The sequence below is a fragment of the Enhydra lutris genome, unplaced genomic scaffold (assembly GCF_002288905.1).
Source record: "Enhydra lutris kenyoni isolate GAN:26980312 unplaced genomic scaffold, ASM228890v2 scaffoldscaffold53, whole genome shotgun sequence".
In the NCBI taxonomy this organism is placed as follows: Eukaryota; Metazoa; Chordata; class Mammalia; order Carnivora; family Mustelidae; genus Enhydra; species Enhydra lutris.
The window spans coordinates 13,640,985-13,657,399 of record NW_019154137.1 but is presented as its reverse complement, the minus strand read 5'-3'; the positions used below and the strand labels follow the sequence as shown (position 1 = coordinate 13,657,399).

General features: G+C 47.7%; 1 protein-coding gene across 1 annotated transcript in view; it reads right to left on the bottom strand.

The window, feature by feature from the left end:
• LOC111157303 (Rho GTPase activating protein 36) overlaps positions 1 to 13,258 on the bottom strand; it is a 30,089-nt gene extending 16,831 nt beyond the window's left edge. Inside the window, exon 1 of the mRNA XM_022518610.1 lies at positions 13,201 to 13,258. Within this exon, the coding sequence (XP_022374318.1) occupies positions 13,201 to 13,258 (58 nt within the window). The remainder of the gene's footprint in view (positions 1 to 13,200) is intronic.
• Positions 13,259 to 16,415: the final 3,157 nt, after the last annotated feature.

The following is a 16,415-nucleotide window of genomic DNA, read 5'->3' as shown; positions in this document are numbered from 1 at the left end:
TGCAAGAGCAAACAGAAGCTGACTTCACAAAGTCCTCTACCCACCTGGATGAGAATGGTCTCAGTAACGCCCCTCCCCAACCCCCACAACACACACACACACACACACAAAACTATAGTCTTCACCTTTCTTTCTGTACCTCCTTGACACCTTGCAAAATCAGAAGGCACTCACACCTGCCCAAAACATCTTACCTTCTAATACCTCTTCCAAAAAATGCTGCCCTTCCAATCTGCAGCCCAGCACTTATATGTACAAATCACTGTTCAACCAAGCAAAAATATAATATTCACAAGTACTAAATTTTCACATCTGATACAACAAGGATAATACAGTCTTATAAACGCAAGCTCTCAAGTGGGGAGAATTTCAAATATGCAATTACAGCCCCCCCCAATTGGATTTTCTCCTCTCCTGGACAAAGTAAATGGACAAAGGGAAGGTGTTGTTGATGCAGAGGGACAGGAATGGAAAAAGAAAGAGGAGAGTCAAGAATGCCGGAGACTATGGGTGACCCTGGCAAGAGGGAAGGAGCTGGAAGCAAAGCCTGGGCAAAGTAGAGAAGGAATGAAAGGGAGGGGAGAGGAAAGTGGGGAGATGCTGACTCCAGGTGTACTGGGGCAGACCAGGGAGACAAGGACTGACTCCCCAAAGGTTCAGGGAGGTTGCTCTCAGGGACCTGGATTGGAAGTGAGATCCAGAAACCCAGTGGCAAGTCTCTCTTATGCCCTAGCAAAGGGAGAGAGCTTCTGGCTCCAGTAGCAGCATGGGTGGCGTTCTTTGCACTTGAAGTACCACCTCACCACCATTAGGACCAGGAAGATGCCCTCTTTTCCTCCTCCTCCTCCTCCTCCTCCCTCCACCTCCCCCCCCACAGTTATTCAATAAATCTTACCCAAAAAAGGAATGTAATTTGAATGCTCAGGGCAGTTTTCCTTTCCATTGAAGAAGAGGATCTCTCCCTCTCCTCCTGCAGAATATGGGCTGGGTGCTACCCCTTTATACATTCTAGAGCACCAGATCAGGAGAGGGGGAGGAAGGGAGGGAGTGGCAATTTGAGGCTGGTCCAAATTGTCCTGGCATATATCTCTCTCTCTCCACCCCCCGTTGGAATTTTCTGTAACCCCTCCTTCTGGCAGCTCTGCCCCCCTTCCTCACTGCAGCATCGTAAGCCACTTCCCCCACCTTTGTGATATGGGACTGATATTGGGGTGCATCTTCTTGGTGATGCTTGCTTTCTAATGTGGGATCTTAGACTAATACACCACAGAAAATTTTTAGTTATGAGTGGGTGGGTGACACAGAAGATGAAGAGAGAAACCCATTCAGATAGCCAACTGCCTCGTCAGGAAAGCATCATAGGTCGGTGTTGGGAGCATTTGGGAGACGTGATTTGAACCCGAGTGCATACGGAGCCAATTTATGCAGAAAAACAGCAGATTGTTGGCTTGGGTTATAGTGATCACCTTGGTAACATAAATACATAAATACTGCATGATATATTAGTGAAAAGGTAGATCACTGAAGATCACTTGGTGTCCATTTTCTCACGTGCAAAATGGGGGAGTAAATGCTCACCCTATAGCTCTATGGGAAAGAGCGTGTGAAATCACATCAGTAAAATACTTAGCACATGGCCTGGCACAGAGACCCTTACCTCATGAACTTCCTTCCGGTGTTGGCCACAGGAGGGAAAAGAGATTTCCCAAGGTAGCATAGCAAGCATCAGACTCAGGATTGGAACACAAGTATCCCAAACACCCCCCTAAGGAAGGGTGCCTTCCACTTTACTTCCTCCTCTGAGAAGGCTGCCAGGGCTCTCCTTGGGGACCCGGCTGGAGCGGAAGCAGGGAAGTGGGTTAGGAGCCGATTCTATGCATCTGTATATAGAGACTCTACCACTTAGCACCAGTCCCAAGGGCTTCTGCTTCATCCACCTGCTCATCCTCACTCAGGTAATCTCCCCATGTCATCTTGGACTGATTCATTGCCACTTTAGCGCCACCTCTGCTGCTCAGCTCTGAGACAGTGACTCACCCTCTAGCTGGCCAGGGCCTCTGCCCTCCAGGAAAGAGGCTTTCTTCTTAATTGACCACAGAAACCTCCGAAGCAGTGGAACAACGCCCTTCCAGGCAGGCTTAGAAATGGACCGCTTTGAGGAGGAAAGGAAGAGCCCATCCCCCAAAGCCTTCATCCTCTTCCTCCCCACAGTGCCTGAGGTGCCACTTCAGGAATCCTCTCTCTGGATTCCTTATGATAACTCCTTTGGTGCCCTCAGGTCTCGGCGTTTCCAAAAGATTTTACCCAGGACATATCTTTGCCGCCTGTATACAGCCACAGCGCTGTGTCCGGCACTGTGCTAGGCACCCACAAGACACAAGGTAGGAGGAGATGTCCCTGGCACCCAATGAGTGCTCACAACAAATTTTTTGAAAAGAGTAACACAGCTACTTGGAAAGGTGGAGAACAGGGGTAGAAATAAAATAGGTAGTACCTGTGAGGAGTGGAGGTGATGGACAGAAGGGCCTCACCGCTGCCCCAAGGACTGGGTCTGTGACCTGGAATGTCTTAAGACTCCCAAGTGGCGTCACTAAAATCACTGATGCAAGCATTTCCCTTAAACACAGACTGTGGCTTAAATAATTGAATGCCACTGTCCGTCCTCTGGCTTTCTGGCCTGGCTTGGGGGCATCATCTGGGGGCCACATATCCCTCCCTCTGAGTTCTCAATGCCTCAAATTTTCAAATCTTTATCTTTGATGAGGCTTGGGGAGAGGAGGAGGGCCTGGAAAGGAACGGAGATCTTCCAGATCTTGTCCGGGATAAGCACTTTGCTTGCGTTTCCTCCTTCCAACTTCACAACCACCCCGCCGACCTAATTCAGTGACTTGCTAAGCTAGTCAGCTACCCCACAGAGTAGGGATTCGAACTCTAACGACTCTCGGAAGCCTGGGCACCGCGTTTTACACAATGCGCGGTAGGGGGCAGATCCTCTTCCTCCACCACTCCTACACCCGCTGTCCATCTCAACAGAAAGGAGGAAAGCAGGCGACAGGAGCCAAATGGTCGTCTGGCCGAGAGCCTTCTGGCGTGACCCCTGTAGCCTGTACCCCAGAACTTCCTGCGGGGGCTACCTTGCCAGGAGTACAAAGCACCTTTGGCGATTCTACCGCCCCCTGAGCCAGTGGCTCCCTGGCCTTGGCCGCGGTCCTCAGGAGGGCTTGTGCGCTAAGAAAACAAAAAACAAAACACAAAAAAACTCACCGGTTGCCCAAGAGCTGTAACGGGCTGGTGCGGGCTGCAGATAGCTCTACCAGATTTGGTGACAGAAGCGGGAGGGAGGAACATTTATGTGTCCTACTATGTGTCCAGCGCGGGGTCAGTGATTTTTATGCAGAAAATTAGTTGCTTTGCAAAATAGTGAGTTCTCCATTAAGGACGTCTTCAAGCTAGGTTAGGACAGGTTTCGCAAAAAGCTTCTCTGCAGATCTCAACTCCTTACTTCTTGAAACCAATAAAGCCCTCCACCCCTAACAGTTGTCCACTCTTTCAGGGAGGGGAGTTAGAAACACCCCTTGGGGGGCAAAGTTCAATGCAGTGTAGGGGTCTGGGGGATGGTGCAGGAGGAGGAGCCTCCCGGGGGGGTCGTTTATACGCGGAAGCAGGGTCCCCGCGGAGCCTTCACGCTCTCCACCCTCCGGCGGATTCCCCTGACCTTCCAGTTTTCCTGGGTTGCGACCAGATCCCGCCTGGACCCAACTCTACCCCTTTGCTTGGGACGGGGGAACGGGCGCGTTAAGGGGGCAACACCTCAGGTCAAAGGGAAAAGAGCGTCTATGCCTGCACTGCCTCGCCAGCCCATCCCTCCCTCCTCCTTCCTTCCCCTCCTCCCCTCCTCGCCCCCTACTCTTCCGCCCGGCGGGAAGGAGGGGGCGGGCTGTGTGTGTATGTATGTATGCATGTACGCGTGTGTGTGTGCGCGCGCGCGCGCGGGTGCTGTTCGTCTGTGTGTGCGTTCGGTATGTGGCTGGGTGTGGGGCGTGTGTGCGCGGCGCACGTTTTAGCCCGAGTGCTTGGTGTGGAGTGTATTTGGTTTGCGCTCGGACATGGGAGTGTGTGTTTTGTGCGGTGTTTGTGCCTGATTATAGTGTGACTATGTGGGTGCGATCTGAATGTGGGTGTGTTTGATGTATGGTTTCTGCCGGAGTTTGTGGCCGTGCTGTGGTGAGTGTGTATATGTGTGTAGTGTGCATGTGTGTGCCTGTTGAACCTCGTGTTCATACGTGTGTTTGGTATGTGTTTACCCTTAGATGTGCTATGCCAATATGAGTTTACAGGTGGCCTTTGTTGGAGTGTATAGTGTGTGCGTGAGTTCATGAGCGAGATGTCTTTATGTGAGCTTACTTAAGGTGTGTGTTCAAAGGTTCATGTGCATGAAGGCGTAGGGTGTGTGGGACTTTAGGTGTGATGTGTTCATGTGTGTGGTGGAGACGCATGTGGCTAGTGTATGTGCTCAGATGGAGGGTTGAAGACCATGTGAATTTTGGAGTGGGGTTGCAGCCTGAGTCTGTGACTATGGTGTGTGAGAGAATAGGGTTGTCTAGAGAATCCAAGTGACTGTGTGCTTGGTGTTGTGTTGTTGTTGTTGTTGTTGTTTTTTAATTGGGGGTGGGGGCGTTGTGCCAGGACTGGGACGAGGAAGGAGGAAGGGGCCCGCGACTGGGGCAGGGTCATCCGCTGGCCTGACCTGTCCTGTCTGGGTCTGCCTGCCCCTGGCTGGTGCCCTCCAGGCCCGCTGGGGCAGTGTGAGCTTACCTGGCTGCTTAGAGGAAAGAAGAGGAGGGCGCTGCACGTGACTGGCCAGGTAGGCCACCTAGGGGCGAGGTGCAGGGGCTGGTGGGAGTAAACTGGAGAGATTCTTGGTCACTTGCCCGACAACCCTTCCCCCACCAGTACATCCCAGTCTTTGCTAGCTGAGCCCAACTATTTGCTCAGGACCTTGCTGTTTCACACCTCCTTGGCTTTGTGTGGGCAAATCCAGTTGCCTGTTATCCCTTTCCCCCTGGGCCTCCTGAAAAACTCCTACTTATTTTTTGTAAGACTTAACCTAAGAGTCACAAATCTTTCTCTGCTTTTCTGTACCCCTCCCTCCCAGTTGAGGGCTCCCTCCTTTGAGCCACCACAGTTACACTCTTCATACTTCTCATGACATGATCGTACTGCAATTATTGGTCTCTCCTTTTAAACCCTGAGCTCCTGTAGAGAATGCCCGGTATATAGTAAGAATAATAGTAGTGATCATCATAATAATGTTACCATTTATTAAGCACTTATTGTGCACCAGGCATCAGGCTAAGTGCTCTTACATGCATTACCACCTTGAGTCTTCCCAATGACTCTGTGGGGTAGGTGGAGCTATGATTATTGCTATTTTATACATCACACATCAAGCTCAGAGAAGTTAAGTAACTTCCCCAAGATCACACAGCCAGAGGAAGGTGGAGCTGGTATTTAAATACAGGTTTGCTATGTTCCCCAATCCTTTCTTCTATACCAGGCAGCCTCACCAAGAGCCTCTTGATTTCTGCTAGGCATTGAAATCTCTATCAAACAGTATCATTTCCTAACAAATATTTCTTTTGAGTTTACTGACAGCACCAAGAGTGTTCAGCATAATTACTTTCTTTGTCTCTCAGACAGCTGATACCTTCTCCACCTAATTACCTGCTTTGTTGACACCTCAAAATCTTTAATTGCTCTAGGCTCATAAGCACCTCACCAGCTCCAGTTCTGGGAGCTCTCCTTAGGCTGGTGCTGAAAGAAAGATCAGAGAATGAGTATTTTCTAGCCATAAGATCAGGAGAATTGGGTATGGAGAAGTTGAGGGGTCAGGATGGAGTGAGGGAATGATTTCACAGCTCCCCCAGATCTGTTTTTACAGCATTACCACCAGAACTTGTTATGCAATGAATTTCAAACAGGACAGGCATCTTCATATGAAGCTGCACATAGAAAAATGAGCAGACCTCCCCCCCGGGAGAAAAGATTCCTGAATGGCCCCATTTTGTATTATTCATGTTTGGTGGGGAGCACTGTACTTGCCTAATGGGGTTCATGCTGGTCTAATGCTTTCCAAGCAGCTTCATATGAGAAATCCAAATTAAAACAATACATTGCATTTGGGGAAACACATTTATTGGGGGGGTGTCAGGCCAGTCACGGCTTCCAGCTCAGCCCCCGGGGAACCAGCCTAGATTGCTGCAAAGGGGTCAGGGGGTGGATAGAGAGGGACAATTGAACTGTGGTGAGTCACTTCACCACTTTTCAGGGGGGAAGAGAGAAGCACGATTTAAATTGCTGCTGTTATTATTGCGCCCTTTCGACTGGCACAAATGAGCCTGGTGTGCGCTGGAAAAGGAGCTGGAACACCTATAAAGCTTCCGCCAAGCTGGGCCTGGGTCAGCACCTCATCCTGGGTGGGCAGAAAAAAAAAAAAAAAACATTGCCTAAACTAATATGTAGCCAGAAAGTTTCCTTTTGAAAAAAAGGGAAGCGGAGATGATAGAGAGGCCAGTCTAAGTTACTCACTGCCCATATGAGGAGTTCATGGAAACTTGGGTGTCTCCCACCATCTAGTCTCAGGCATTTGGCTTTCCTGCTACTGTGGGCCAGTCTGACACCTCCTCTGAATATACCAGCTTCACCTGCACTTCCTCAAAGTCACTCCTGTGAGGCTCTCCCTCTTCTGAGTTTCTCTTCCTGCCTCCCATCCCAACACACACACGCACACACACCTTGGAGCTTAAAATTCCCACTATACATCTCTCTCTCTCTCTTTGGAGTTCATAACATGAGGATTATATGGGGAATTGTAAAGGTGGAAAAATGCTCTAATAACCCCCATTACTCTCAAATGTAAACAGAAATTTGCTTGTTTTCATACTAAAACAACCTGTAGGGGCAAGGCACAAGTGTGAATTGTATTGAGGAGAGAGATCTTAGTTTCCCCATGAGAGTAAAGCCCTTTACCTATGAGAATCTTCGCCTTTTCCATGGGGGCAGAGGAGCTTAGGAGTGAGACAGCTTTGAGTTCATATCCCAGCTCCATTGCTTACTTGCTGTGTGATCTTGGGACAGCTAGTTCATCTCTCTGAATCTGTTTTTTTCATCTGTAAATTGGAGATACTATCACCTGCCTTAGAAATGCTCAGATGACTGAAAGGGGTAGACTGTGGAAAGCGCCAGCCAAATGCCTAACACGCACAGTAAACATTCAAGAAGAGGTTAATTCCCTCCCTGTACCCACCCCCCCGTTATATACCCCTGAGTGTCTCAGCTACTTTGTTCAGAGACTGAAGCTGCTTGACTGAGCTGCCAATTTTCCTCATTACTGATGTGTCTGACACTCTTGAAATAGTCCCTCTTCTTTTAGGACAATGTTTTGATCAGCCTAATGCAGCCCGGGAAGAACTGGACCCTTAGTCCAATTCTCACTCTGCAGTTTCTCCTGGCAGTGTTAATGAGACCAAGGTTTCAGTGGTAATACTCCATGGAGGAAAGTTTCAAACTACCTACCCAATGTCTAGACTCCCCCCCCCCCCCCGCCCCGTTATGTCCTGAACTCCCCAACCCTCACTGCAGACCCAGTCCTGACCCTGTCTCCTAAATATGTGCCGTGGTACTCAAGGGAATGACAGCGTGACTATTTCCTGGTTAAACTGCCCCCCACAATTCCTGTTTTGTTTATTCACTGCTACCCTAGAAATTAAAAGGGATTTCAAAGGCCACCTTTTATCTAGTAGCCACCAAAGTTGGGAGGTAGATGGGATGATGAGGAGAGAGATGATGCGTATTTTTCTGAGATAAACTTTGCAGCACACAAATAAAGTTCCAATTAGTTGTTTATCTGTTCTCAGTTAAAGGAAAGTAAAATCTACCTTTTGCCAAAAATGGTAAAGTGAGAGAAGACCCCCATCTGTGCCCTTTCCTCCCTGGTGCTGTTGCCTCCCTCTAGAGACAAAAGCGAGTCACTACAAGCTAAAGCTGCATTTTAAGCAGGAAGTGGTAGGGGAAGGTTAAAAAGTTGATAGAGGGGTCGATATAATGCCAGAGAAGTATAATAAGCAGAGAAGTACTGAAATTTGAAGCCAGAAAAAGCTCTGAGAGGCTGGGGTCCAGGCGTTCCCAGTCTCTGGAAGATGCTTTCACCTTCTCCCCTCCCCCACCCCTCTTATTCATCGTGCATGCTACCACTCACTGACCCCCAGACTCCAGCATGCAGCATTATCTCTTCTTGAATCCCTCTGAGGATTTAGGAATTTAGAAAAACTTCTCCAGTGCTTACTCATAGCTGCTTCTGAGGAGGCCCTGCCGCCTCTGCTTGGAGGAGGGAAGAGGGAGCGGAAGCAATGAAGGGTCAGCCATACCATACCTCTGGCGACCCAGGGGTTTAGCATAGTCCCTGGCCACTTTCAAAGCTTCCCTGACCTATCGGTGGCTGGGTATTGGGTGCCCATGCTGAGCAAGCCGTGTGGTTTCCAAGAGATGTTTCTGAGACGTGACAGTAGCTGCCATGGCTCATCAAACATGCCATCTACCTACTTCTGCTGATACATGTGAGAACAAATGATACTGTCAGAAGGAAACAGAAAGCGTTTCCTAGTGACTCAGAGCCCCTGCAATGAGGACACAGGTGGTATTTGCACTGCATCTTCCAGCTGAAATGTGCACTTCTTCACAGAAAGGAATCTATAAGTAATCAAATAGATCAAAGACCAGAATTTGGACTCTGGGCAAGGGAACAGCAGCAGCCTCATACAGACCACCCAGTAATTGTCTGTTGTATATCAGCACAGGGCTAGGAGCTTTGCAAATGTTCTCTCTTTTAATCTCACTCAAGCTTTGAAATCACACCAAACAGGGCCAGAATCCTTGCTCAGCCACTGTGTGGCAGTGAACAAGTTACTTAACTTCTCAGAGTTTTTGTCGTCGTCGTCGTCTTCTTCTTCTTCTTCTTCTTTTGGTTTGTGTTTGAGCTTTTGTCTTTAAAATATTGGTAATAATACTTACCTCAGAGAGTTGTAATGAATTTTAAATGAGATCGTTTATGTAAAATGACTGGTCCATGGTAAATATTTGGAGAAGGAACAAAGCACATCTTTGATACCTGAACCATAGAGGGTATTTAGTGTAATTGATATTAACATATGAATATGATTCTCTTACTTATAACCTGGAAATGTAGGCATTATTATATCATTTGAAGAGAGACTAAATAACTTGCTCGCAACATTATAAAAACAGGCCTGGGACACAAACCAGCTCTGCTTCTTCCCAACCAGTTTTAGAGGACACTTCATGGTCATTAGGGAGACCACATTTGGCTGACCTGATCTAGATATTACATTTAAACTAAAATTTGAAGGAAAAAAGCCCTTAAACACTGTATAGTGGGATTCTAGGTTGTCATCTGGACTATTTGCATATCATAGGCCCTCTAATAATCTTTTGAAAACATTTTTAAATTACAAAAGTGATGTAAAAACAAACCTGATAAAGATTTTAAGAAACAGAAATAACTATTTTGACACCCACTTAATAGAATCTCTTACTTGACCTTGTTGCTGAATTTTCTTCCAGTCTTTCAAAAATGCATACTTGACACAATTGTAATCATACTGTTTCCCACATTGCTACATAGTCTTCATGAACACCATCTTTATGGCTGTAGACTAGTCTGACAAGTGGTATGTCATACAATCTGTTTAACCATTCCGCTAGTGTTGGATGTTTGGGTCATCTGTAGATAAGTGTGAACAAAGGAACAATGTTGCTTTCACCATTGCCATAATCACCCTCAGGGACCTGGTGTCCTTCTCTATCGATGCCCAATAAGCTTTTCGTCATTTGATATTTAAGCTTGATGAATGTCAGCACTTCTGCTGGAGTCTGAGGTACTTTTTGCAAGAGTTTTATTTTCAGCCAGTTTTCATCACACAGATTCTGTATATTAGCCTCCTGGTGGGTAAAGTGTGGGCTAACCCAGGAACCTAAGCACATTTTTTTTCCTACAGATAAATGTCTTTTGAGGTGCAAATAAATGATTTACAAAGGAATTTTGGGAAGTCCTGCTACTGGTGAATGGGGGTGCTAGTCAGATAGCATGACCAGGGGAGAGGGGTGTCACACTGGCAAACTTGCCCCAGCTCTGAAAAATTATCCTGTTACAGCTCAACCAGGCCTGGTCTTAGCAAATTGATTGGGTTCCATCTCCAAGAAAAGATCAAATTTGTATACAAAGTGGGCCCCAAGGTCCCTTCAGCTTTAGAGTTTTGGCTGCTTTACAGAAGCCCAACTGTCTGAGACTGAATCCAATGCCAAAAGCAAACTGGAAGAGACAATTTCAAGTGGATCAATTGTGCTGTCCCTTTCCCTGGGAATGAAGACCTTTCTGGGCCACCATTCTTCCCAGATCTCAATGATGCCTTGTCCAGATGTCTTCGTATGGTTGTCCATTGTCCACTGACAACCTCAAAAGATTACTCTGACATACCAACTATCTCCTCGGAAAGCAGGGGTCTGTGGTTTAAAGAACATTTAGAATACTTGCTCCACTCTTTCCAGTCAGTGGCCGGCTACTTTCCCCCACCTCTGATGCCAGAGGATTTCTGGAAGGCATCTGAAGGGAGGCACCCTGGGCAATTATAACCCTATGGAATATCAATAACTAAGCTTCGTGTTGCATGGCATTTGTCAGGGGGGGAATGCGATAAATGGGTTCTTACCTGGTCAAAAAAAAAAAAAAACTGTACCCAAAGACTAATTACTTATTGCAGAGTGATATTGTGAGTGATAGTGTGACTTAAACAAGATCATACACATAAAAGATTGAGCCTAGGGCCCAGCATCTTGGAAGTGTATCATAGATAATTGGCTGCTATTGGATGAGTAATAGAGCTGGGGTAGGCAGTGTTGTGCCACCGGCATATGTGGGGAGACAGGTCTTACCAGACTGGAAATTCAGTAGCAAATCTAAAATCTTGCACTTGGGTTCAAACACAAACACCTACTAAATACAGAATGGAGAATCTAAAAAGAACTTGGGTTTACCTCTTCTTTTTTTTTAAAGGAAGTTTCAGTCGAAAGTACTTCCAAAATAAACTATTTGTGTGAACTGTGTGGCATGTACATGGGATTTGTGTATAGAATGTGCATGTGTAGTGTGGGCATATTGTACTCTGTGTGAAAAGTACGCTATGCATGTGAAGCGTGTGTGTTCGCATATTCGTGATTTGTATGTGGGCATGTGTTAAGTGTGGAAATGTGTACATATGTGTGAATTTATGGCTACGTATCTGTGTACCATGAGTGTAATGTACGTTTCCAAAAGAGGGGAAGTCAGCCATCCAGGACTCTATTTACAGGGGCACAGCTGGAAGTCCTCTTTTGGCCAGATCACTAGGCATTCACAAGTTGGAGAGTGTTCAAAGAAGAGCCCCTAGATACGGGTAGGGGCCTTGCAGCCATGTCACATGTTAAACAGATGAAGGAACTAGGGAGGTTTGGCCTGGATAAGAACGGAGGTGAGTGGGGGTGGGGGAACAGGGAGGGCAGGCGCAGTTCCCTTGGAAGGATCATGAAGGTCAGCGCCAGGGCCAGAAGGACATAGATTTGGGTTTGGTTTAAGGAAAAGCCTTCAAATTCTAAAGGACAAGGGTGTTGTTAGATGGGAGTGGGCTTCCTTGTGTGATACTAACGCCCTCCCAATAGGGTATTCATAAAGGAACCATCTTATCCTTGATCTCATTGGAGTCACACCACAACTTTGTAGGCCAGGTAGGGGTGGAACAGTCCCCCTTACCCCTTGTTAAGTATGGGGTGCCTGAGCCATAAGGCCTTAAAAGGCATTTATAAAACTCCCTCCCCCACTTTATTCCAATTTATCAGGATCACATAAACCTGAAAGAACATACAGAACAAAAAGTTAAACTTTCTTTCCTTCTCAGGCTTGCCAGAGACTGTACTTGAATTTGCTAAGCATGCTGTAGTCCCTTAACAGTATGTCAGACTCCTGGAATGATTCTCAGCAGGGTGCTGAGGCTGACAAGAACTAAAAGTAAATTTTTGCTGAAATAAGTTAGCTGAGGCCCACCCTCCCTGCCTCTCCTCCCCCGCCTGTGAGGGGGCAGAGGAAAGAACAGACTGCCCCAGGTTTGGTCTATGGCTGGTGACCAATGACGCACTCTCACCAATATAGATTTTGGAGGTGGAGACTATGGAAAAACAGGTGGCAGTGGGGGCAGGTGGCAGCCTGGAAGGGGTGGGGCCTACCAAGGGGGAGTGAAGGACAGTGTGGGTGGGGGTCCTGGGAAATCACAAAAAGAAAAAAATCAGTCTCCTGAAACTTTAAGGAAAAATAAAAACAATTGGTTTCCAAAATGTGCCTCATAGAAGCCGTTCCAGGAAAGAGGTGAAATGCCACCCACACATTTTGATCCGTGCTGTGATCTTTGCACACCTATGCCTCGATTCCCCAGGCAAAGGGGAACCGAGCATTGATTTCAGACACCCAAGGAAATACCCAGACTAAAGACCCCACTGTTTGGGGCAGTGGGCAGTTGGCAGGGCTTCAGCAGAACCAGATTTGCTGCCAACTCATATGACCTTGGGCAGGCCTTTGCCGTCTCTGGGCTTCAGTGTCGCCATCTCTTAAATGAAGGGGATGAATTCGACGACTGTAAGGGGCCAACGGTGATATTCTGTAGTTAAGATTGGGATGCGAGAGACAAGCTTCAGACGAAAGGACACCCCCTCCACTCCATCTTCAGAGTCCCTGGGCCCTGACCGCCCTGCCGGGGACGTTCCCCCTCGGGGCTTTAGGGCCCTTGGGTTGCGGGACGGCGCGTGGGGCCCCAGGGCTCCGCAGTCTCCCTGCGTGGCGGAGCCAGCGACTCCGCCCCCGTGCTCGCCCAGAGTCCCGCCGGGCCATTAGCGGGATTGCTCGCGGTTCCCGGCAAAGCTGGTGATTTATGCGGGGCCTCGACGGGGCAGTCCCTGGAGCCAGGAACAATTAGCTAAAAGCCAGCGGGAAGGGAGGCGAGGGGGCGGCGAGCCAAGCCCCAGGGCGCCCAGCCGGGGCTGCAGCCGCCGGCCGCCCGGGGCCAGAGCACCCCAGCCCCCCTACTCGTGGGCCCCACTCACCACGGCGGGGGCGGGGCTCAAAGGCCGAGGCGAAAAGGCAGTCCAGGATCCACGCCATGACCCGCGCCGAGTGCCGGCCGCCTTCAGCTGGCTTCCGCGCTGTCCCCGCACAAGGCCGCCCTAAGTAGCCCCCGGTGACCACGCCCTGAGCCGCACCCTGCACCCAGCTCGGAGTGTCTTGGTCACCGGACACCTCGGGCTTGTCACGAAGGGGGCAGGGCCTCAGGGCAGCCCCCCCCTCCCGCCGGAGGAGAGGCCGCGGATCCCACAGCCCCTTCCCCCACCCGGAGGGAGGCCAGGATGCAGCTCCTGTCCCGGGGAGCTCACTCTGGTGGGACCCTGCCCCTACCCCAGGGAGCCCCGAGTCTGAGGGGAGACGCCACCTCAGCCCCAGTGAGCCCCGAATCTGAGTGGGAGGGGAGATCTCTGCCCCCAGGAGCCCTCGATCGGGTGCATAAAAGCCAGCCTGTCCCCAGGAGTTTGCCGGCGAGATGGTGCAACTGTCCCAGGGAGCTTCAGATCTGAGGGGGAGGCTGTATCCTAGCCCTACAAACTCCCACGTTTGAGGGGACACATCATCTCTGCCCTCGGGAGACCCAGTCTAGGGGGGAAGCAGTGTCTGCCCCAGGAGCCCTGAATCGGAACCTTCTGTTTTAGGGGAGGCATCACCTCAGCTCTCGGTAGCTCCAAAATTGATTTCAAGTCACTGTTCCATTCTACAGAACCAAGAATGTGGTAGGAGAAAAAGAGCTTTGTCCCCACGGAGCCCCGAAGCTGAGAGTACTTTTACTGCCCCTGCCCTGCGGTTCCCTCAGGGAAGAGGGAGATGCTATGCTTCCTGAGAACCTCCGTTTTTAGGGGGTTGATCTCCAAGTGAGAAGAAAGAATGCATTGTCAAGTATGTATAAGTATGGGGGGGGGGCCACTTGCCGCTGACTTACAGATTCCGCCGTCTATACTTTTTGCTCAGGGCACTGGCATAGGAGGGGCACCAACATTTATTTTTAGAAAGAATTTGATATTTGATATTTCAATGGGGGGGTGGTACTGTGTTGGATTTTATTACACTTCTTCTGTGACCTTGTATTTTTAAATTTTAAATACATATGGGGGCAAGTACCATAAGGGGTTCAGTGTTTAGGGCATCTGGTAGTAGTAGACCAGACCTGAGTTGCTTAAGTCCATGAAGCCCAAATTAATTTCTCCCCCAATCCTCCATTGGTAGTTGTAGGGACGTGACTCTGTGCCTTGTTTTTCTCCACTGGGAAAATGGGGCTCTGTCCATCAAAATTCTAGTGAGGAGGTAGCAAGAAATATGAAAAATCCTCTTCCAACAGCTTGATTGCCAACCTGAGGAGTGCAAACTGCAAACACAGGTCCTTTGAGGAGAGGAGTTATTACATTTGCTTTGTTAACCACTGATATTAGCATTAATGCAGCAGAAGGGGTGCATAGCAGGGAAGAATCACCTGTACTTTGTCATGCAATTCTTAGCAAAGCTGTGCTCTAGTCAGTTTAAAGGGCTTCCTTCCACTCATTTTCCTGCCTTTCTGGGAAACATGGTACTTCCATGCCTTTGCACCAATTTTTAAATCATTTCCAATTTTCTCTGTTTTCTAAAAGCAATCAAAGACAACAAACATTCACCAGACCTGCTCTTTTACCAATTTCTGTTGTACAAATACCCAGTCATCTAAACCAAACAAGTCTGACATCTAGAAATGTCCAGTTTCAGGCCTTGGATATTGAAATCTTGGCCTTACCTCTTCCCATGAGCTTATCCACCACCAGCTTTTGTCATGGCATCAATGGGTTTCTTTTTTTTTTTTCCCCAGCTGAATGAACTTTTTTTTTTTTTTTTGGCTCCCTCTTGGGGAGCCTGCCTGCCCAGTCCCATCCAATGGGCCTCAGTAAATGAAGTTTCTCTGCTTCCAGAATAGCTCTACTAGAGGCACAAACTCATGACAGCTATCCTTTGTTGCCTTTTTCTGCAAGAGATGTGATGTGGTAAAGGGACAAAGCTAGGGATGTTCACAGACCTAGACTGGAAGCCCAGTTCTGCTTTGTATTATGTAATCGCAGGAATATTATTTAGGAAGACTTTCTGAGGCTTGGTTTTCTTCATCTGTAAAATGGGGATATTAATAGTTGTGAACAAGCTTCAGACAAACCAAGGCCAACTCTTTGGGGGAAAAAAAATAGAGAGAGAGAGAGATGTAAGTTCAGAAATCTTAAGAAAATGTACTTAACAGTTGAATTAGCAATTCTCACCTGCCCTCCTTTTCTTCGACCCGCCTCCTCTGCCACTTAATTAATTAGTGTTCAGTTTCCTTTGAGAATCTTTGCCCTTAACTAAATGTCACATAAAAGGGGAATACATCCATTCATTCGACAAATATTTATCAAATATTCTCTGTATGCAAGATATTGAGCTATGTATATAATGTTGGTTCACTCAGTGAATGATTGCAGTTATTTTTAAGTGTATGATTTGAAAGCTTATATGATAACCCGGAAATACACTTTTGATTGTTTTAAATGAAAAAATCAAAATGCAAAATGTGTGTACATTATTACATAAACAGTACAAAGAAATAATAAGCCTATACATAGGTGGAAAAAAGCTAACAGGAAACACACCAGAATCTTAATATTGATTGTATTTAAGCAATGCAATTATGGGCAATTTTTAACTGTTTTATTATTTCCATATTTTAGTATTTTCCAAACTTTCTTTAATAAACATATATTATTTCTGGAGTTTAAAAACATACAACTTATAAAAAAGAAAATCTGCAACCTTGTCTCTGCTGAAGAAAGGATAGGGGAGTGACTGGTAGTTTTTGGCTGGGGTTGTACTATTGGTGCGGGGCACTGGGGCTGGCTTTGGTGACCCAGAAAAAGCTGAAGGTTGGTCTGTGAGTAAAATGCAGGACTCCTTTGCTGTGCAGAGGCACATAACCAGTTATGATACCTCATTCCCAAGAATGCAGAGGCCCTTAGCATCCACCTCACACAATCAGAAGCCTGCTAGCCTGGACTTGCAACCTCTTACTCTAAGGCGTGCTCACAAGGGGCATGTTGGGTGTATCTGCCTTCACCCTAACAGCCTAGAGCCTGACACCTTGTTGCTTCTGCAGGGTCTTTCGTTGCAATTCCAATTAAGAGCCAAACACCCTGCTCCTTACTTAGGTCATTGTCTACCATGAGGTCCT